The sequence below is a fragment of the Pholcus phalangioides genome, unplaced genomic scaffold (assembly GCF_987345545.1).
Source record: "Pholcus phalangioides strain wild (caught in Gottingen) unplaced genomic scaffold, Ppha-v1.0 ptg000015l_1, whole genome shotgun sequence".
In the NCBI taxonomy this organism is placed as follows: domain Eukaryota; kingdom Metazoa; phylum Arthropoda; class Arachnida; order Araneae; family Pholcidae; genus Pholcus; species Pholcus phalangioides.
In genome coordinates this window covers 24,214,266-24,237,745 of record NW_028301608.1, presented here as the reverse complement: position 1 = coordinate 24,237,745, position 23,480 = coordinate 24,214,266, and the positions used below count along the sequence as shown (strand labels likewise).

Genomic DNA, 23,480 nt, shown 5'->3' with positions numbered 1-23,480 from the left:
TTCGCAGTGTCGAATTTATTTTTATTACAGTGGGCTCTTCGTTTCAAGAAGTCTCTTTCCCATTCAAGAAGATTCCAGCTTGATGTGTTCGTATTATATCTTGTATGACCACCTATCAAGCAGGGTCTACTGTATATTACTATTTTAACTTAGTGCATTAGAACGCCCAATCAACGGATACCTTTGAAGCCTGAGGAACAGGACTTCAATCGTGGGCGAAGATCGAAGATGTTTACTTGTGGCCTTATGGACATCCATCTTCGACTATGAGCATTTCAATACCTGCCACTTTGCAATTTTTCAGAAATTTCTGTCATAATTAGTGGTTTTCTTTGCCTTTGGCTACAATTGCCCGTTTTTCCATATTTGAGATCCGTTTGTTTCCCTGGGAAATATGGTCAGTTTAGTACAAATGCAATTTTAAGTCTTGCTGCCATCTATCCGGAAACTTAGAAAGCAGCACGGGTCTTATTTTTTTCATTACTATTAGAAAGCAAACAAAAACACATAAAATTCTACTATTTCTAAACCATAGATTGCAGTATTCATGATATAATATATATTTTTTTACTGCTACTGAGTGTCTCCTAATTTTTCTAATGTCAACAAACATGGCAGTCCGCGTATTGAATGTTCAGCCAGGCCTTGCTGGCATATTCCTGAGGATATTGCTGATGTACAAGCGCAAGTACAAAATAACTCAACTATATTCATTACTGACTTAAATGTAATCGGTCCTGGCTTACTGTAGTTTCTTCCGAAAACTATGACTATTTTTATACACTAGACTCTCTGTAATTCGACAACCCAAAAGTATAGACAAACATGTCGTGTTAGTGGGGTTTCACTCTAAATTTTTGTCCAATCGTTTTTGTGCATGCAATTATATACATTCTAACAATTGTATTAAATAAAATGTTATTTCTCATTAATTTTAATTTGGGGTTGTTTTAAAATAGAATCAAAATGTATAAGTACATTTGCTTGTTTTTCTTTCCGAAGAGAAAACAAAAATTCTACACTATTCAGTTTATATAGTGATTGTTTGCCATTTTCCTGACTGCATAGGAACCGATGTATCACATCTAGAGTATTTCGTGCATCGTGGAGAGATGGTGCAGATACTTCTTCATCTGATCTTTCTGTGATTCTATTTCTTCGAAACATGAAGCACTTGCTTTGGGTGATTGATTCTAGAATATAGTCGTCTGCTAAAAGACCTGAAGTTATAAGATCAGAGTCAATACTCACAAATTCATCGTCGAATACAGTCACCTATAGTGCTATTTATGCTTCCTCCACACTTAATCTGGGAGGAATCTTTGGAGAAATAATCGTTTTTCAAAGACTCTGAACAAAAATCAACATGACGGAAGTAGTTCCGAATTGTGGCACTCGTGCCTGAGTCCCATGCAGAATCAATCATTTCAACTGCATCTAAAGCAGAAATTTTTGCATCCATTCTAACATCCACAAATTTCTTTTGTCTGTAATTTTCTGTTAAAAGTTTTCATAGGATAATGCCTAATTTCCTTGCCTGAGACTTTTTGCCAAATCTTTTGTTTTCTCTTGAATTATTGATCCTGATAATGGGATTGTGAGTGAGATGGAGGGATTTGAACCACACAAAAGAGTTGCTTCCACTACATCGCTGAATTCTGTTTTCTTATGCGTTTGAATCTTATAAACCAAGCAGAAAATGCTGAAAAAAAATTTCCCTCATTTTTAGCAAATGTTGAAATGGTGTTCTGTGCAACTCCATATTCTTCCGAGTTTTTCCCGATTCTAATTTTTTGGAAATTTCAACTTTTGATTTTAAAGTTAAAGTTTGCATGGAGCATTGCACTCACGGCCGTTGATACTCTAACCAGGCTTTATCTCTTTTTTTTTTTTTTTTACTCCTTTTCCAAGAAATCGTAAAAGACAATATCAAAACTCACAATAGATAAGACTTTTATTCCTATTGGATGTTGACAATTTCAACATCCAATAGGGATCACACCACACTTCTTTTGGCCATGAAAAGAATGAAAGACCTGTTCTGGAAACACCACTAAAATGATAGGCCGGCCAAGAAACTTCAAACATTAATTCTTCACATGCTTGCCCCCCTCCCCCCACCCACAGTGCATAAAAGACCCATCATATAGAACAAAGAATTATCGAAGCAGAGAGTTTCCCCTTCATTGAAATTAGTATTGGGCCCAACCAAGGGAATAATAAATGTTGAGTTACCGAGAGTTACTGTATATGTTATATGACCTATATAATTTCAGTGTGAAAAATATTGACGAAGGGTTTACCCATCTAGTTTTCAAAAATAATACTAGATATGTTTGTTTTTTATAAGTATATCAGATGGCAGTAGGTTTCACAATCAGTTCCATTTTCCCTCAATCGTGTTTTCTAGTCTGTCAGTAGATGGCATCAGAGTTAAAAAGAACACAAAATAGTTTCATGTAATATTTATTCACATTAATCCTCTTAAAAAGAAATATATAATGAATACACAGATTTTTTTTTTAATATATATAAATCATCTGAACCTGTCTTATTACTGTTATGTGGTATAAAAACCAGCACAGATTTTCTCGATCTTATTTATCTTACTACCCCCATTGTGTTAAGGGGCGATAGCCAAGGTTTTTGTTTTGGCACTTATGTTTTCATATTTTTGTATAATAACAATTTAAAAGACACTAGCGCTGTCACACTTTCGAATCATACTTTGACAACAAAGATGTTTAGAAAACCTGAGAGAACAGACAGGGCCTAGGGCAGTAATACCAGAAGCAAGAATGTACTCTATTACAAGGGGCAAGTGTGCATTTTTATGCCCCTCCCCAGTAGTTTTTTAGGAGCGACCAAGTGAAGGCCAAAAAGAATTTGGATTCTTACTTGTCTAGGGTCTAGACCAGTGATTCCCAACGTGGGCGATGGAAAGTTCCACGGGGGCGGTAGAAGCTACGGGTGTAACATAGGATCCTATGGGTTAGATTGCGATGGGAGAAAAAAGTTTCTGAAGAAGGGGGCGATGGGACAAAAAAGGTTGGGAAACTATGGTCTAGACCAACAGAGTTCCCTCCCCTGATTACCCTAATGCCTGGGAACCTTGGAGAAGATATTTTGGCATTAACAAGGCTGAACTCTTGGAGATTTGAGAGTAATTAAAAAAATTCAACCCCAAAAGGGAGGAAAATATGGCTCATCAAAAAGAGCTATAATGAGGAAAATAGTTATCTGGCATATTTAATGGTGAACAGGGCTGGACAAATCTATGGTGAAACTACTCTGGACCAGAAATAGGCAGAGCGGTCTCATAAAAGCATCATGGGCTTCCAGGCCAAATGTTTTTTCTGATGCCCTACCAGGCGAATTCTTGAAAATTTCAACTGGTTTTCATTTTTGGGAGGACTCTATTTTCTTGTGGGCCCACACGTTAAGACAGCAGGTGCTTAAAAAGCGGGATGTATGGTCAAAAGCATTTTGTTCGGATCAAAATGGCTTGCAGCTTTGAAAGGATGAAAAATTGTTTTTATCCCAGAGGTCCCACAGTATAAATCCTTTCCATCCTCCCACCAAGGTCATCCTTGGGGGTGGCACATGAGGCTGTACACCTGGGTGGCAGGTAACCTCAAGCCACCCTGCTTCTGATTTTCAGCAGATGCAAACTAGGGACTAGGGGATGCAGGGAAAATTTTTCTATTGAGAAATCAACTTTACAAAATATCTGGGCGTGTCAATGCTAAAATAAGAGAATTTTAGCGAGGCGAGATATCTCATCATTACTGCTTGAAGGGTTAACCGGTTATTGACATACTTCAATTACAATATATACAAATAATGTGTTTATTTTGCATGATATGTAAAATGACCACATTATGTCATTCATTTTTTATTGCCCCCCCCCCCTCCCCAGTAACTTTCTGGGTATGCTGTATTATATGCCATGAAAACACAGAAATGTCTTATTTTGAATGGATTTCCATTTTTGTGGAGCAAGGACCAATTAAGTCAAACTGCGCAATATTTGTCTTATTAATCAATTTTACAGATATTGCGAGATATATGCTTATATTAGATTACAGATATTGCGAGATATATGCTTATATTAGATTACAGATATTGCGAGATATATGCTTATATTAGATTACAGATATTGCGAGATATATGCTTATATTAGATTACAGATATATGCTTACAATGACTGATCCTGGCCTTGTGGCAATTTCAGTATCATAAAAATTGTCTTTTAGTCTGGGATTACACTCTATTAAAAGTTAGTAAAAGATATTTTATAAAACTTGAATAAAAAACCAATAAGCCTGTTGGTTACATTCACTCTGACGTAACTGATACGCTTATTTTCAAGTTTTGTGAAACATCTTTTATCGAATTTTTATAGTGTAATCCCGGCCATAAGGTCTTATATTTCAAATGCCACAAAGATGATGGAGAAACACTTGCATTGCCACCAATGATCATAATCATAATAAAATGCAAAAAGTGTTTTAATTTTTTTTTTTCATGTGCCAACATCAGGCATGTGGTTCAAAAAAATACACGGCAGTAAGAATTTACATACCCTGGGCATACCGGGCAATCGATTTGTCCAGCCCTGTTGTGCATATGATCCAGAAACTGTAAACACAGAAAGTTGCTTCAAATTTAAACCTTTTTCAAAGTTTCATTCAATTATTGGGATCATACAATGACAATTTCAGTGGGGAAATTCTTTGCAACATTTTGAAATTGAAAAAAAAAGAAGAAAAAAACCTCTTTCCACTCCTCTTTTGTATGAAGTCTAATTACAGTATGTGAGGTAATAGGGCTATCATGAATATCAACTCAACATCTCTGCAATGTCAACAGAGACATTAAATGAAATTGAATCATTGGAATTTTCTTACCATTGGCCTTGAATGGACTAAATTGAAAATAAAACAAGGTGAATGTTGAAAAAGTGTTCCTAAAAAATGGCTATTCAAAAAATGTGCCACATCAGCTGAAGCAGTGTTCAATATTTTTACAAGTGTGAACCGGAGTCCTTCCAGAGACCTTAACCGTACATGCACCTCGTACACAATCCTCTGCGGAATTTCTAATGAATTGTGTGTTCTGAGTGAACGTGTAGCCCTAACGTATTTATGTTATCAGGGTTGTGCTTGTTTTATGTTCTCTTGGTGCTGCTGTGTGGGCATCATGCTGGATTCCCATCGTGGGATGCAGTTCGAACCTCCCATTCATCCACAGCGGTGGTCGGCTGAAGTTGGTTTTCTGTAGTTTTCCAACTTTAAGGCATGAAAGTGAGACAGTCTCCTGTTTAAAAAGTCTCTCTATAGAGAGCAGACAGACCCACAACACGATACTTATATAACATGAAAATTTAAGCATTTACTATTTTTAAGGAAACAGATATTGTTAGAATTTTATGCTGAGGTGAACTTGGAAATAAAAGTCACCTGATCTCTGCTGGGACTCGAAACCAGGCCCTCTTGCAAAGCGGGCAAGCATGGTACCACCTACGCCATTGAAGACACGATCCTGCCTAAAAAAATCGGACCATGAGAAAAAGCCGTCTAGCTCTTTACTGTCCTTCTGGAGACCATCTGCTGAAGTTTAGCCTCTAATGCAGGGATGGCCAACCTTTTTCCAAGATGCACCATAATCAAAATTATTTTTGATACGTGTGCCACCCATGTATTTTAACTCTCAGACCATACATCCTCTTTTCATTGAACATAAGCATTTTCTCAGTTCTTGCAAAATATTGTTTGGCTGTCCTCTTATTTCCATAAAAACGTGCAGTTTGTCACTCTTTTGGGTTCTAGATTGTTTTTATTTGCGAGTTATGAACTCGATTATCGCAACGCAGATTTAATATGTATGGTAGAAGTTCATCCTAACATGTTGGGCACATATACCAGAACCCGAGGACTCAGGTTGCTTCGATCCTTCTCTCCCCAATAAACTTTGTAAGAGGACGGACAATCCTGAATCTCGTACACATGGGGACATTTTGGTTCTTTACAATGGGGACATTTTGGTTCTTTACAATGGGGACATTTTGGTTCTTTACAAAACGTTAAACTTTAAAAACAAATGGAAGATACAATTTATTTTTTCTTGAAAACTTTTATTGAAAAATACTTTCATATATTCCATATGTATAGACATATACGTGTCAAATTGAAATTTGTAACAATTTTTGTTTTAAAGAATATTGAAGCATACAAAAAAAACAATGCTGTATGGTGACTAGATGTTGCAAAAAAAAAAAAGACTAAAAAAGCAATTAATTCAAATCTATGGGCGATAGTTTATAATACCAACATTTCACATATTCTCTCATATGAGATTAATAAAAGCTGCCAAAGCTATGCCAAATTTTTTACTGAAGAAAAATAATATAAGAACAATTGCAATTTCTTTTATAAATAAGAAAAACTTTTTAGTTCCTTCATCAACATATATTAGATTCTAAAACAGGGTTATCTGGAACAAAAACAACTTAAATCAAATAGTATGGCAACTAAAATAGCTTCGGTGGCTATCACAGACTTCGTAATGTTTAATAAAAAATAATAAATGCAAGGATAAACCACATCAAAACACATTTGGTGTCATAACAACCGAAAGACTTATTATGGACTTTTATATTCGTGACCAATAATGTCTTTGTGAAATTCAAAAATGATAGTTTTCGTACATAATTAAAAAAGGTAATAGCAACAACGTTCTACCAGATAGAAAGATGTTTTGCGCAAATCAACCAACCGAATGTTCATGTTAATTCATTAAAGCAGAAAAGAATGACCTCTATCTGATGTAGCAACAAATCAACTGAGGTTGCTGAGATATTGATAAGATCCAAATTTCTTAGATCGACTACAGAAATGGGGGGAGGGTTTCATTGCAAGAATTTCATGTGCTGTTTGATAAGAAAAGCTTATCAAAGCTTGAGCAGAATCATGCAGGCAGGGAAAGAAATAAACTTTTACGGACATTGAGTGTTGAAGGACCAGACATCCCCACTTTACGGTTTTCCTGGACAAGCAAAGTCATTGCGAAAATCAAACTTTTCTAATAATTGCCAAATGCTCTTTAAGGTTTGTAATAACTGCTGTTAAAAATTCATAGGATGATTACTCCTTGACTGCTTCAATCATTTCGATGGTACAGATGATATGGACAGTTTTTTCAAGCTAATAAATTTTCAGACTTTCTAGATACGTCATTTCTGTTTCATATCCAATTCTCAGCTTTCAGAGATAGATTATTGAAAATTTGAACTTGAATGAATATTATAAACTAAACCAGTTTTATTCAACCACTGGTCTGCAGACCGGTGCCAGTCAATAAGAAGTTCCTGCCGGTCAGCAAAGTTTTCAATCAACTGATGTAGCCACAGTATAAATTTTAGATATACAGTGGCTAGTATATTTTAGATTTCATTAAATGTCACACTGTCTGTGTTAGCTGTTAGTAGGTCTGCAAATTATATTTTCTATTTACACATTTTTATTGGTCTGCAAACTTATTTCTATTTATATATTTTTTGCATCTCTAAATTATTTCTTCCATTTCCATCAGTCCGCAATATTGTTCAACTACTTTCACCATCAACAGCTGCTGGAAGGTTGAACACTGTACTAAACAACATGAAATAGTTTTTAGAGATGTTACATTTACGAATAAACCCAGCTCCTGAAATAGTCTTACTACACAGTTATTCACAGTTTTGAAGATTTAATTTCTGCCAATAAATATCGACACTTAGAGATGAACTCCTCATAGGTTTTCCCCTCTTTCTTTCCAAAACAAATTTTTAGCTTCCCACGGGCCCGTTATTCAGAAATCAGATGAAATCTATCAGCAAAAATATTTGATACTTTTTTTTATTAGTCCAATGCTAATAAAAGTATATTCAACAATGAATTTGAAAATAAATTTTAAAAATCTAATAATACACAGATGGAATGCTAAAGTAATTATCATATTTATGATATTTAGATTGAATGAAAGACAGAAAATATTAACTCAATAATAAGAAATAAAGTACTAGTGGGGTGGGGAAAGATAAATGAACAATATCTTAAAATCAAACAAATTATTTTCATAACAAAGAGAACATGCACACACAAAGTTGGCACGTCTGGCCCTTGTGCTAATACGAATTAAGTTCAATTAAGAAGTTGTTCATCCCGTTCTTCTTTCAATCTATCGTCGATTCCTCTGTAAGCATGTGACTCCCGCCTCGGACCACACCGGCAAACATAATCACATGCATCCTGAAAAATGGAAGATTTTTTATTGTCTCAAATATTACATGTTAATATACACAAACTTGCATGCCACAAAATGGTTTCTAATCACGAGTAATAAAACTGAAACATGTAACTTATAAATTAACGAGTTTCGATCAACCATCTATATTTCACTTTTATCTTCTTCACTCAAGAGATACACAAGTGTACCTCATTTTCAATGATTTTAAATAATTTTTAATCCTTCTTTTTTCAAATTAAGACCTGAGGCACACATACGTGTACTTAACTCAAATGATTCTAGTAAAGATAACAACCCAAATTGATTAAATTTTTCTTTCGTTTTAAAGAGCATTTTGACAAGCAATGAACACAAATCAATAAAAAAAACGAAGTTTTTCTAATAATCAGTTTTGGTTCAGGTGTGAAGAATAGAGTATTACCATTATGTGAGATACAAGGGAGAAGAAGCAAACCCCCCCTCCACGACCTTGGAGAGGAAGGAAAAAAGTGGCTGAAAGAAACATTCCCTCTGTATTTGGGGGAAAGAAGAGAGAAAAAAGACAGTTGGTACCTGAATCTGCAAGGGGGCAGACATGGACGAAAGAAAAAGATGACAGTGGGAGTGAGTAATAAAAGAAAAAAAGTGATACTCAATGAAGTGGATGAAAATATATTAGTAGAGTTGTATATACAAGTTTATAAGGCCCCTTTCACACAGAGCGGATGCGGACCGGCATATCCTTTCACACGAGCACTAAAGATGCGGGTGTTTCGCCCGCATCTTCAATTTGAAATTTCTGCATAAAAACTATTTTTTCGCAATTTTTGTAATTATTTTTCTCCTTCACCCCTGATTCAGTGCCTAGAGGCATTCTTTGGTGGTTTAGTATAGAGCCCCATAGAATATGGGTCTAAAGATGTCTTCATTCCGATCCTCACAAGTAGTCGATGGGAGAAAATGTCTTAAAATATTTTCAAAAGATTTTGAAAAAAAAATCTGTCTTTTCAGAAAAATATGGAAGAAAAATTCCAAAAACATCCAATGTTCGAAAAATCCAATCCAAAAACATTCGATGCTCCAAAAAAAAAAAAATTCAGGAGATATCAAAGAATTTGCAAGTAGAAAAAAAAAAGGGGGAGGGGTGGAGGCTTTCAAAATGTCTGTGCTTAGAAATATTCACATCACAATTCTGTCTTAGGCCGGGATTACACTATAAAAGTTTTATAAAAGTTCGTTTATAAAACTTGAAAAATGCAACCAATAGGCGGATCAGTTAAGTTCGCTCGAATGTAACATGTGTTTATTGGTTACATTTTTCAAGTTTTATAAAAGTCATTTTATAAAACTTTATAGTACAATCCAAGTCCCATCCTTAGATTAGTCACTTCTGAAATACAAAATTTAACTTTTTTTTTAGTTTATAGACTCAATATTGAGTAAAATATACTTGTAGGTATCGGGGGGCACCAACAAACTAAAAAATTGAAAACTGTGTTTATTTAAACAGTTATATGTGAATGATATTAATTTACTATCAGATTTCCAGCCTAAAACCATAAATTTGGTAAAACAATTAACTTAGAAAAAACCAAATGACACCTTTTTGAAATATTTTTGATTTATTTTAATTTTCTGCTAGTATTTTTTTTAATATGTTAGTATCATGGAAAAAAAAACCAAAAAACCAAAGGTTTCCATATAACATTTTGGAACTTGGAGGTTTTGAACAGTTTCAGACACTTTTGGACAGTTTTTCCCACGTGTCCTGCCCAAAACCCCAACCCTGGAAATGATTGATATTGAATTTTAATTATGCAACTAATTACTAAAGTAATTAAAAAATTGGTAATTGAAAGATTTTTATTGCCATGATGCATTATTGCCATGTATATTGTATTTTAATATTACGGACTCAATTTTTTTAACACCTGTTACCAATTTTACATCTAATTAATAAAAAGTTTCAAACATTATTTACTGCATTATTTAGTAATGCATCATAAAATTTATGACATTTTCTTATTTTTTCCTCTCTAGATGTTCTTTGCCTCTTCCAGTAGCTCAATACATATCTTGCCCATGTGTATCCTTCAGTTAGTTGAACTTGAGCATAATTCATGCTCACTTCCACCTTATTGCAGTAGGATTCCATTTTCAATATTTCATGTTTTCCCCCTTACCAAGAAACTCTCTCTCACCCTTACATAACCTCTTTCATGAAAATACCACACAATAAAATAAAATCAGTAAATTTTTGATTTATGGGGAAAATTCTAATTAAAAAAATATATTTTTTTAAAAATTAGTTTGATGTACATAGATTTGCACAGATATTCGGCCGAGCCAAACCAAATATTCAGCAAAAGGACCGAATAGCAGCAGAATATTTGCCTCATCTCTAGAATACAGATGAGCAACATTTAAAATATACTTACAGCTTGTAAATTACCAAACTCTCTCCAAAAACTGTAGTTTGGTATTTGCTCCAGACCTTGGGCACCGACAACCAGTCTCTTGTACAAAAATCCCAGGATAAAATACATACCAAAGAAAGTAAAAAACCTAAAAAAAAAACCTTTATGTTACAGATGCATTGTAAAATATTTTAGCAGACACATAATTCAACATATGTAAACAAAATTATCTACAGATGCTCTCACATGAAACTTTTTATAGCTCATAAAGGATCATAACAGAGTTCCTACAACTTTTGACTGACTATGAAATGACTATATCCCTGACTGTCGAATATAAATATTTTCCTGACCATCAAATAACCGATATTTTCTAAAACACCAAATTGATATGATATTATCCTATACCAGTGGTTCTCAACCTTTTTTGACTCGCGGAGCCCTTTCAAGTAAAAAAATTCTATGGTGGAGCCCTGCAGGCCAATTTTTTAATTATTTATCAAAGTTACTGATTTATTTTTACTATTTAAAAATATTTACAATTATTTTTTTAAATTTTCTTCGAGCAGCCGCAGAGCCCCTGGAGAGTGCACAAGGAGCCCCAAGGGCTCTGCAGAGCACCGGTTGAGAACCGCTCTCCTATACAATAGTACTTGTTAGTTGTTTTTTTTTTAAGCATATCAAGATTTACATCTGATTAGGACAAAAAATGTTATCTCTTTAATCCAAAACAATGTGTGGGTGAATGATAGTACTCTTGAACATTCAGCTGTTTAAGTTTGAGGCAAAAATTTTTTCATTACTGCATTAGCTAGCATGCCGGAAAATAAGAGTTAGACTCACAGCAATTCATAAATATCATCTGGACTCTAAGAATCGAAGTGACCTACACAAATCGACATCTAAGATTCTATCCTATATCTTAAGATCCTATCTGTTTTTAACTTCTTTCAGAATGGTCGAGCTTCAAGGGTTTTTTCCACTGCAACTTTGATTTCATATTCATTTTCATAGCTATATTATAGCTTCTAAATTAAAAACTCTAACTCAATTTGAAGAGTTAAATTGAGATCTGTATAGAACTGGGAAGTTCTACTTTATTCCTCGATCAACTGTGCAAGATTAGATTTCTGCTCAATCTAATCTCGGGCAGCAGTGAGATACTTTGTCAGTTGAGGCAAGCACATATTTTGGCCCCTCCATATAATTTAGAAGCTGTGAAAGTGGATATGGCGCCCTCTCTAGCTTCTAGTCCAGCGCCCTTTTCACCAGATTCTTCCACAGTTGTGGCCCTTAGATTGAGTAATGTGATATTTTTCAGTACGCAAAAATTTTTGTGAAATATTACATGGCAAAAATTTAAGTCGATTGGATGAAGAAAAAACTTAGAAATAAAACTGAAGACCAATGAGATACTAAAATAGACACATTCTCCCAGCATAAGAACTGTTTTTAATTTGCTGCCAGCCATAGGATCAACTGACCAACTGCAAAACAATAGTGTATGTCAAGCCACCCATGTACAAGTATGTAAATACAATCTGAGACTCTGGAAAACTTGACTTTTGATCCAATTTTACCAATTCTCCTGATGATGCCAACCACTAGTGTTGTTGAAACGTTGAGGACTAATTCAAACAGATGACAGTCTTCGAACCTGAACAAACAATTTTCATCATTTTTTGTTGGTCAAGGCAATGTATATGTTCATATGTCAACAAAGATGGCCATCCGGTTCACAGCTAGGCCAAATCAAAGATTCGGCTGTTTTAAGGCAGTGTAGCTGATTGCTTCATCATTTCGGTTTCAATTTTGTCACAATGATAAAATGTGATAGGTAAATAATGATGTGCGATAAAATGTCTAAAAATTTTGGAAAAACGTAAAAGTAACATGACAAATATTACATAAATTTTAAACTTATATTAAAAAAAGCTTGGAATAAACAATATGAGACATCAAAGACGTCATATTTAGCAATAATACGGTAAGGATTATCACCATGGTGACAAAATATTGCCAAACAGGCATCTGTTAATACTTTCTCACCAAGCAGGTTTACAGCTGATAATACATAAGTACCATCCGTTTTCTTTTCAAACACAGTTTTTCCCTATTTCTTGAAGAAATATTACAGTGCTTAGAAATTTTTTACTGTACTGTACCCGACTTTCTTGTCTGATTTCTGACCACAATTTTTCCCCCCTAACTTTCCAGGTTGTAGGAACCCTGCATAATGGATAGAGATAGATTATTATAAGAGATGCCTTTATTAGATATTTGACCTTAGGAAAATCATGCTTGATAAAAGTCATAAAGGTAAAAGCCTCAAAAAAAGTCATGAAATGAGAAGTTTTCATTCCATGGCTTCCCTAGAACTTTGTGACTTTTCCATAATGGTAGATACCTTGTTAAAATTCATGGGTGTGGCCCTTCAGAGCAGTTACACTAGATTTCAAATGTGAAACATGAGATTTTATCAGGAAGAAAATAATAATAAACTTACAGGATACAAAAGACGCTTCCTGAGCTAAGACCTTTATCATCATCAACGTGTAAACACGCTGTTTTGCTTCTCAGCTCAAACAAGTAGAGGCAATTAGCAGTGTTGTTTCTTCTCATTTCTCCTAACATCTTGAATTCACCCTGTTGAAAATGGCAAATGTGTAATCAGAACATACAAGAACCAACTATGCCCTATAAATGTTTCGTCTGAATAATAATACTAATAACAATAATAGGAAAAACAAGACCATAAATAGAAGAAAAAAGTCATTACCTTTACTTGGTCTGGATCACAAATGATCATTATACGAGTTGTTCTATTATTCCCATTACAATGGTCTTTATAGGACTCACCACTTTGATATGATAGAGTGATCCATCCACCTGGAAATAATTAATCAGCCATGTAATAAAAATGAAACTCTAAATTTTTTTCTAAAAAAAAAAAATCGTGCAAGAAGATTGAAACATGATTGAAAACAGTCATTCCCAATCTACACCCCCCCCCTTTTAAATATCTACTATCAATTTATATTTATAAAGTAGCCATTTCGAACAATAAATCTGAACAATTCCACTCGCCTGTTGAGGAAAAACAAAATAGCCTATAAGCTTGTAGGCACATGAAGGTTTGGCACCATTGATTAAAAAGATAATTTCAATCAATAACAGTAATGAAAATTTAACATTTTGAATAAGAATTTATCACTTGATAGCAGATTGCATGCACAATGTATACTGTATACGTTATGGTAAAAGTGATTATACCATACAAAGTTCCTCTTTTTCGAGGCTTAGTTCGTCCTGGACTGGAGTATGCTGTAAGGTTTTGGAGACCATACCTACAGAGGGACATAGACTTGGTTGAAGGGGTGCAGAGAAGAGCTACGCGTGTCCTTATTGGCACACAGGGCTTGAGTTATGAAGAAAGACTTCATTTTTTGAATATGTTTACATTGGATGAACGCAGGTGTCGAGGAGATATGATCGAAGTGTTCAAAATTTTCAATGGGATGGATAGGATGGACCATGAACTTTTAGTACACCGCCAATCGACTGCTTTTACAAGGGGACACCAGTATCGATTGGTGAGGGACAATGCAAGGTTATGGTGTCGCAGGGAATTTTTCTCCAATAGGGTTGTTAATAAATGGAATAGCTTACCCCCGGAGGTAGTAAATTGTAACACAATTGACACGTTTAAAAAGAAATACGATAAACATGTTGGGGTAAATCGAGAAGCTATCCATTCTTAGAATAAGACAACCATAAGTATTCTTTATGGGCATTGTATAATATTTTTTCATGTGTATATAGTGTTTGTAATTTGTGTTAATTGCATTTTTAATTGGGTTGCTGTATTTTTGAAACATATGACAACCATATTTTTATGGGCATCTTTTTATCAGCCACCTCGTTGGGCATTTTGCCTGTTGTGGCGTTGTATTTGTATTTGTATTTGTATTTGTATAATTGCTGACCATTTTGGAGGGTTTGATCAATTTTGTTCATATATAGCATTATCACAATTTCAATGATTAACACATTTTAATATGCATAAGAAACCCCTTGTTGCCAAAAAATGGGTCCAAAAAATAAGAGGGAGGGAGGGAGGGGGGGTTTCTTATATACGAATAGTACATATTATAGATATTTTAGGCCTATATTTTTCAAATTTTTCTAATTTTAAGCCCAATAAATCAGGGGTTCCTTATACATGAGAATTCCTCTTGTACATGTTAGAATATGGTATGTATAATTGTCAGGATGAATTAGCAAATATTATAAATTGTCAATGAAATTACTAAAATTTATCACAATCGTGCCTAAACGTCAAGCACTTAACTAAACTGAACTAAGTATTTTCAATGCATTATAATGTGGCACTAGGGCCCCCTGAAAAAACAGAAAAATTATTTTTGTCTAAAGCCTTGAATTCTATGCCCTATAATTGCAAATTAAAAATAATAGATGTTGCACCAATATAAATATTATTAGGCTTTCGACTTTACTTTTTTTGTATTGAAATTTTGAATTCCTTTATTTTTTTTAAACAAAAACTCACTATACTTATGTAAAAAAATAAAAATGTGTAAACTATTGAGCAGCAATATGCATGTCTTGTCAATAAAATTGGTTTTTAGTTGATGCTGAATGACCCTTTGATTGTACATGAAGTGAATTGAGTTCCTGCACCATATATGTGATACTGACTGCTTGCCACCACACATTCATTTTGATGGGGGGGGGGGCTAATAATAAAAGCACTTTTCTCTACAAGAAAAATGTTAATCCATGAAGTTAATTTGGCCTCAATGACCTTTCATGTTACATAAACACAGATTTTTGGTGTTCATGTGTTTTGCTTTTACAGTAGAGCATCGATCAAACAATTGGGGACTGGAGGGTGTTCGGATAACTGATTTTTTGGATAACCGATCATTCACGGAAAAAAATTGTACCATTGTCATAGATGGAATATTAAACAAAGAAACAGTGATATTAAGCACAAAACTGTACATATTTTGTGTCACATGCCTTACAAGTAGGGGAGGAGCACTAGCGGTCTCTATCGGCTGCAGGCGGAACTTCTACATAGCATGCAGATTCGAATTTGTCCACTGGAATGCTTTGGGTTAACCGATGTTTTTGTTGATCTGTATTCTGACAATCGATGCTCTACTGTAGTTCGTTTGCAGTCTATTCATTGATGCTGAATTCAATTTGAGAGATTATGTGAAAATAATAGGTAGGTGATATGAAGATATGCATTCTTAGTGATTAACAAGATTTGTTTTAATTAATATGCCGTCAGTTAATTTTATCAAAAAAATCTGATTTAAATAAAAAGATCTTGATTTTTTCATGCCCAGTCTGTTGCTCTCTGTGGTGAGACTTTTTGAAGGGGAGATTGAATCGCATTCACATCTCAATGTTCAGAAAACCAACTTCAGCCGACCACCACTGTTCATACTTAAGTCCTTGCAATGCAAGTCCATTACTATGACCACTCGATACTAAACTTACTCAGACAATTTACGGGCATGCAAAATATTATCAATTTATCAGATTTAACATAACATATAGGGCCTATACCTGAATCTAATGCAGGGCTTGACAAATTCCAAGTGCCAGGTCACTACAACAACTGAAAAATTAGTATTGGCATCTAAACATTTCCAATGTGTGGTTTCCAGCTCTGGAAAAAAGTAAACTTGGCTCCTAAAATATTCTATTAGTGCCTTGATTCTTTTCCAATTTGCTAAAAGCCCTTATCTAATATTATAATATGTGCATCTCATACTCTTTGAAAATTAAATCCAGACCTTTCTAAAGATCCATGGCACGGATGTTACAAATTTTTCAGCAGTGAAATTTTGGAAAGATCATGTAAAGCAGTTTGTTTACCCCACAGTATATTTTTACTCTTTGGGAGAATCCAAAAACCTGGATTCTAGGGAATGGATATCACTGATTTTTTCGATCTGTCATATCAAAAAAAATTTGGTCACCCCCCCCCCCTACTTGAATAGCTAAAAACACTGTAACAGAGCAAACTCATTACACATTAATACTGAGATTTGAACTTCCTATTGTTAAAAATGGGATGTCTGCATAATCTACTGATAGCTCATGGATTAAAATGTAACATTAATTAACGCAAATTTAGCTTGATAAACAAAAACCAGTCAACAGCCATAATTCGAAGGGGGGTGGGTTGGCCCAGACTGAATGTGGGCTATAGTGTTGATGAACCTTACTTATAACGTTGATGAAAAGCAACCACCCCTTATAGTGCCGGACTCGTGATGCGAGGATCCGGGTTCGAACCCCACAGTGGTGGTCGGCTGAAGTTGGTTTTCTGTGGTTCCCAACTTCAAGGCGCAAATGCGAGCCGATCTCCCCGTTAAAAAGTCTCGCCACAGAGAGCAACAGTCCTACAACGAAAAATCATTCAACCATAACACTTCACTCATAGTTAGAAAAACTGGGGGCAGATGACAGCACTACACATAACAAGCATTACACCGAAACAAACTTTACGTCAGGTTGCACTACATGTACACGCACATTCCCGCATATACCGATTCGTTGGTCGTTGGGGGGTTCCGCAGGGGGGGGGGGGTGCATGTGTGGTGTAGCAGTAGTAGGTAGGGACTCCAAAAAATGGCTCGGGGATCCATGATGTTCTTAGGTCAGCCACCTCGTTGGGCAATTTGCCTGTTGTGGCGTTGTATTTGTATTTGTACAAGAGATAAAAACTTTTCTCTACCACTTTTGTTTCCGTTTCAATGACGTTTTCCCCAAGAAATTCCTATATTAGCACTGATCACGTTCAGGGAATGTTCGTCTATTTTTCAATGTATATCTCACGTTGAAAAAGATTTATTACAAGTCTGAAGCTCGACTTGGCTCAAAGTGGCACATGCTCACTATACAAAACATTTCTGTGTTTTGTAAATATTCTGCTTTTTCAACAAAGCTTGCTTCAATTCCTTATCTTTGCCAGAATCAGGAATGAAGGTATAATTTACATTATTTATAAATAGCGTCATAATGAATAAGAGATACGACTATAAATTTTCATCTCACAAAATTTTGCCACAAGGTCTTTTTTATGTGAAGTAAATCTTAGCAGAGCATGTTGCAGCACTGCATTTATGAGCAATATTTGGCAATTCTATCGATGTTAGGCAACATGTTTAGCAAGAATAACATATGTTTAATATCAATTAACCCGATTTCCCTTTTTTCCCCCCTCGATTAAATAAGGTCATTCAAATAATGAAGAAATAAAAACTTTATGCACAGTGCTTGATTGTCTGATTATATTTTTCGTCAAAAAAAGGTGTTAAAAATGTCTGACTGTTATAATAATAAAATTTTGTGAAATCTTGTATGTCATTATAACTGATTTTGACTGTAATTCATTATCAATTAGTTTCAAAAACTATGTTTAGAGTAGACCAATCATTAATGTGTGTGTGTGAGTGAAGTGCTTACCTCCGCCAGTGATATCAGTATCATTGATACGACCCAGGACTTTCCCTTTTCCTTTATCGTCATATTGTACAGCTCCTGTCTTGTCATGCTCTCCTTGAACAATATCACAGATTCTTATTTTATAGGTGTAGGATTTATCTTTCACTGTAAATCTGTGTGAAACCAAAAAAAAAAAAACCACACTTTAATTTCACACAAAACTTATAGCTTGTAACAAATTATTGATTTTGTACAAGAGACATCAGATATCGTCAAACCCTGTTATAGTGCTCCAGATGTCGCCAACACTACTTAGCACACAAGATTTTCTGTGACAAATCTTCCATACGTCGGGATTACATGAACCACGATTCAATATAATGACAAATCTGTTGTATGCGAGAACTTACGTAATAAATGTTGTTACATCTGGGTTCGACTGTATTTATATTCAACAGCAAAAATACATTTTCTTAAAACAAATTGTACACATTCATTAAGTTCTTGGTTGCAGAACTGTCCTTACAGTTGTGCAGCAGTTAAAGCTGCATCAGCTTAAAAGTCTGGACACACATATCAGCACCGTGCCCGATATGTGAGTGTGGGTCATCACTTGGTAAATGAATTGCACAATACTAAGTCCGGGTATCGCTACTGCAACAAGTCTGAACGGTCAGTGAATAGTTAAGTTTGTATCAGGGTTTAAACTTGATAAAAAATTCCTTTCACAAAAAAGCAAAAATGGGGGAAAAAGCTTCAGCAAAATGCTACAATGCTAATGATTGATGGTTGTATGTCTACTTGTTTCGTACCTCCTGTATGCATTTTTGCGAAAGTGGCTACTACTCCTTTCGCATTCTAAGATTTTCTTTCGCATTTTGAGAAAAATGCAATTGTAGCTTAAACCCTGGTTTGCATTTTGACGATGCTGTCTTAGCAAACAGCTTTTTTTTTTTGTTTAAATATAAAAGCTCATTTATTATTATTTCATTGTTTCTCAATTTTCATTGAATGCGAAATTATTACTCTAATTAATTCTGAATTTTCAAGAATTCTGGAATTATTTCTTTCGTTAACTCTGAATTTTCATCTATTCTAGAATTTTTTTTCTTTAGTAAATTCTGAATTCTCACCAATGCCTGAATTACTTTTTTTCCCTTAATTCTGAATTTTCATTGGCACTGGAATTACTCTTTTCACTTGTTTAAATCCATCAATTCTAAATTTTCCATTATTTCTTTTTCGGAAAAGGTTTCTCACATTAGTTTAAAATTCATTTTGCCCTGGACATTTCCCCCTGTTCTTACTGTATGAGTGTGTCAGTGACCAAGTAATTAGCCATATGAGTGACTATATAAGTGGTGAGTGACCATATCAATGACCAAGTATGTGTGTGACTTTTGACTTTGTGAGTGACCATATAAATTACCAATGGACATATTTACAGACAGAGTTTAACTGCAATCGCAGGTTAAAGAATTAGGGATCGACATGGATTGGTTAAATTCAGAATTTTAACCAATCCGTGTAGATCTCTAACCCTTTATCCTGCGATTGCAGTTAAACTCTATCAGAGAATACAGCCGCAACTAAGTGACTGTATGAGTAGGTGAGTGTAACTGACTATATGAGTAGGTGAGTGTAACTGACTATATGAGTAAGTGAGCGACCATTTTATGATTAAGTTAGTGACCATATGAGTAACCACATTCACTTTGGTTCTCATATGGTATGGTCACATGCTGTCACTCACTCATATGAGTGAAAATTTGCTGAACATTTTCATTACGTCGAGCAGGCCGCATTAAAATCTTGACGCAGACTGCACAGTTTGGTTAAACTAGCAACCACCATATACACATCACAGAAAAGTGTGGTCTTAAGGGGGAGGAGCCAAGTCTAAGGACTGAGGTAGTCCTGACCAGGAATGAAAATTATTGTCTAGACCTTAAGAGGTCCCAACATTTGCAGTAATATGAATACAGAAAAGAAAAATGAAATGAATCAATGGAAGTTCTATTCATCCTGTGGAAAGGACCATTGTTTCAGCAACAAACCTCACAACCACCAAGTTTGGCCAGTTAGCGGGAGACCTAGAGATGTAAAATTCACGAGAATAATCTTTAGGAGAATATATAATCCCTCCAGATATTCTCTGGAGGAATTTCTATTATAAATAAGTTGAGAATATTCTTATAAGTTCTTGATAAGAATATTCTCCTGTTATTTATAATATAGTTATTTATTAGAATTTTCTTGAGAATATTCTCTGTATGGACTACTTTTATAAATTACTGGGAAATATTATTGAAAATAATAATTATATTCTCAAGTTATTAATAATAGCCCTTCCAGAGAATATTCTCCGGTTACAGAAGTCCTTCCAGAGAGTACAGTACCTCAAGTACAGTCGAATCCTATTTTAAAAAATACCGTTATAGCGAAAATCTCATTTTAATGAACACTTTTCTAATCCTCCCAGATTAATTTACATAGGCACAATGCAAAAACCTGGAATTCCTTTATAACAAAAGGATTTCTCCGGTCTCTTGGAGTTGGTTATAACAAGATTTGACTGTATATATGTAATAACATGCACTATAATAAATAATCTCTATAATTAACTTGACAAGAATAATTCTTATTTTTCTTGATAAGAATATTCTCCAGTAATTTATAACAGCAGTCCTTCATAAGAATATTCTCGGTCCCTGTCTCTCTTCCTGTCAGGGAATATTGTTGTGTGTAGCCCACAATGTTAAAGTTTAAAAGCAAGAAAATTAAGCCAATATGTCTGAATATGAGAGAAATACGAGTGATTACAGAATTTAACTGTATGTACATTGAAGAAAACAACAGTTATGTATCTTCTTAGAATAAAGGTGATTATATAAGAACAGCTTCCTTTATCAATCAACTTTGGTTAAATTTTTTGTTTTGAGCTTATTTCTGAAAATTTTTATGTAATTTCAAAATATAGTTTTTAAGGTTTAATCTTAAGGTCTTTGAAATCTTCATTACCAAACCTTTAAACCTCTCATCATGACCAAGTGAATATCCTGAGAATATTCTCAAACTAAAAGTTGTCATTGGAGGGGGTGAATATGCAAAAAATTGCTTTGTTTTAAATTTTTCAGACAATGCAATTGATTTATATTTGATTTATATTTCATAATATAAACGAAATTAGTAAAAAAAAATTATTTAAAAGAAAAATGAATATTCTTGATTCTCCTCTAATTTTTATATCCAGAATATTCCCGCTTTCTGAGAATCTTACCTCGCATCTCAGGGAGAGCATTTTTGAGGATAGCATGGCATTCCTATTCAACACTTTTGATTTAAGTATAACCTTTTCTCAATCCTTAATCCCCTTCAGACACAGACTTTTAGCAACAAATTTGGATGATCCATATTTAAAGTATCTATGGTACATCGAATAAACGTTCGGTATCTTGTGACTCCAAAAGATTCTACAAGGAGCATGTACTCAAAGGGGCAAAGCACATGTACTCAATGTATGTATATATTTGTATATATATATACCATTTTTAGTGTATTTTCAAAAGCTAGGGGTGGGGGGGGGAACAGCCCCCCTGCCTTCCCCCCCCCCAAATGACGGGCCTGTTTGTATAAGAATATTGTTTGTTTCGGATTGTTTGTAATTGCAAATTGTTTATCATCCTCTTTTTCTTTGCTGGCAGTTTCTTTGGTTGTGTTTGTATTACCCTCGGCGATTTTTCACCATGCCTTCTGACCTTTTTCTCGCCAAAGAAAAAATCTGCAATACATTGCTGAAAAGGGATTATATTACAGCTGTTCCTAAATGTGATTTCATCGTGCAGATTTTTCGGGGCACATAGAGATGTTTCTGTAAATTCAAAAAGAAATTGTGCTGATTCATTATATGATTTTATTACAAAGTTTTACTTAATTCAACATATTTTTTTTCATTTCATACCATACACAGCCCAGGCTTTATCTACCATTGTCAATGTTAGCCATTACCGGGGATGAGAACCGAACAGTGTTGGGTGCTTTATCATGAATATATAAATTACATATGTTCACGACAATAAAACACAAAAAAATATAATAATACAAATTGGGGGAAGGGAGAAATTTAAAAAAAAATCAGTATTTATAATTTTTATACAATTTGCAAAACAACTCAAATATTGACACCACGCGAACAGAGGCCTCATTTGGCGCGGTTGCATGCTTTTCAACCATGCCTCAACGTTGCCGGCCAAGGGGACTTGAAGGGCTTCCAGTTCAGCCCCTCAGCACTCGGTAGAACTTTTCACCCATGTCTCGCTGTTCTAAACTGGCCAAAGTGATTTTTGTTGCTGGCTCCCAGCTGAGCCCTTGGTTGAGCTTTTCTGTCATGTCTCAACCGTGTTTACCGGCCGAAGGAATTTCATATTGCAGGATCTCAGTTCAGCCCCCAGCTATCGATTGAGCTTTTGCTGAAATATTTTTCAATATTTCTGAGTTGACTACCAGTCAATGGGACTCTGTGTTGCGGGCTTCCAGTGGAGCCCCCCCCCCCCACTTCAGCGCTCGGGTGAGCTTTTGCAAGACTTATTTTGGAGGCCACAGGAACTTTGTGTTGCAGGGTCCCGATTGAGCTTGTGCCGCCTTATTTCAGAGTTGCTATCTAATTGAACAGCGTGCTACATCACAAATGAAGTACTGGACTAATGAAAACAATTGCTCATTCAATTTTTGTGAATTTAATAATTCATAGATAGACCACATAGGATACTCTTTCAGCTCTTAGCAAAATGAAACTTAGTAGACATGGTTTCCATTATATAATAAGTTTATTTCATTTTTTTTAGCGAAAACAGCTGAACAAATCACTAGTAATTAAATTATGAAAGGTAATCAAAGATTTAATACAACTTAGTGTGTTGATATCAAATTTTGATTTTCAATTAGCGTGTAAAATAATTCAACTCACTCTTCCCCTTTCAATGGATCTATGGATTTCAAGAGCTGTTTTTCGCGCTCTCTGAGTAAATCATCATCAGTGAAACCCAATATCTCGCAATCAGCTAAACAAGTCGAGAAAAATCCAAACACCAAAACGATAAAATAGAAAAGATTCAAACGTTTCTTCATCATCTTATTTACAAAACAATCAGCCACCATCTTCATCAGGCCGGAAATCTTGTGAGAAAAATGAAGTGAAGTGAAGGGAGGAAAAAACTTCAAAATCAACTTTCGGAAAATTTTAAAAAGTTATATATTCAAACGATCTAAAAGCTAAATGATAAAAAAATATTTTTTTTATCACAAAAT

The 23,480-nt window shown here is 34.7% G+C and overlaps 1 protein-coding gene across 1 annotated transcript; it reads right to left on the bottom strand.

Moving 5' to 3' along the window:
- Positions 1-6,125: 6,125 nt before the first annotated feature.
- Positions 6,126-23,361, bottom strand: LOC149075710 (cation-dependent mannose-6-phosphate receptor-like). The gene is made up of 6 exons (XM_089243213.1): positions 23,140-23,361; positions 18,195-18,346; positions 13,465-13,574; positions 13,192-13,331; positions 10,707-10,833; positions 6,126-8,291 (listed from the first exon to the last, which is right to left on the bottom strand). Exons 1-6 carry the CDS (start codon positions 23,334-23,336, stop codon positions 8,184-8,186), a joined length of 834 nt encoding a protein of 277 aa, XP_089099339.1. The 5' UTR covers positions 23,337-23,361; the 3' UTR covers positions 6,126-8,183.
- Positions 23,362-23,480: the final 119 nt, after the last annotated feature.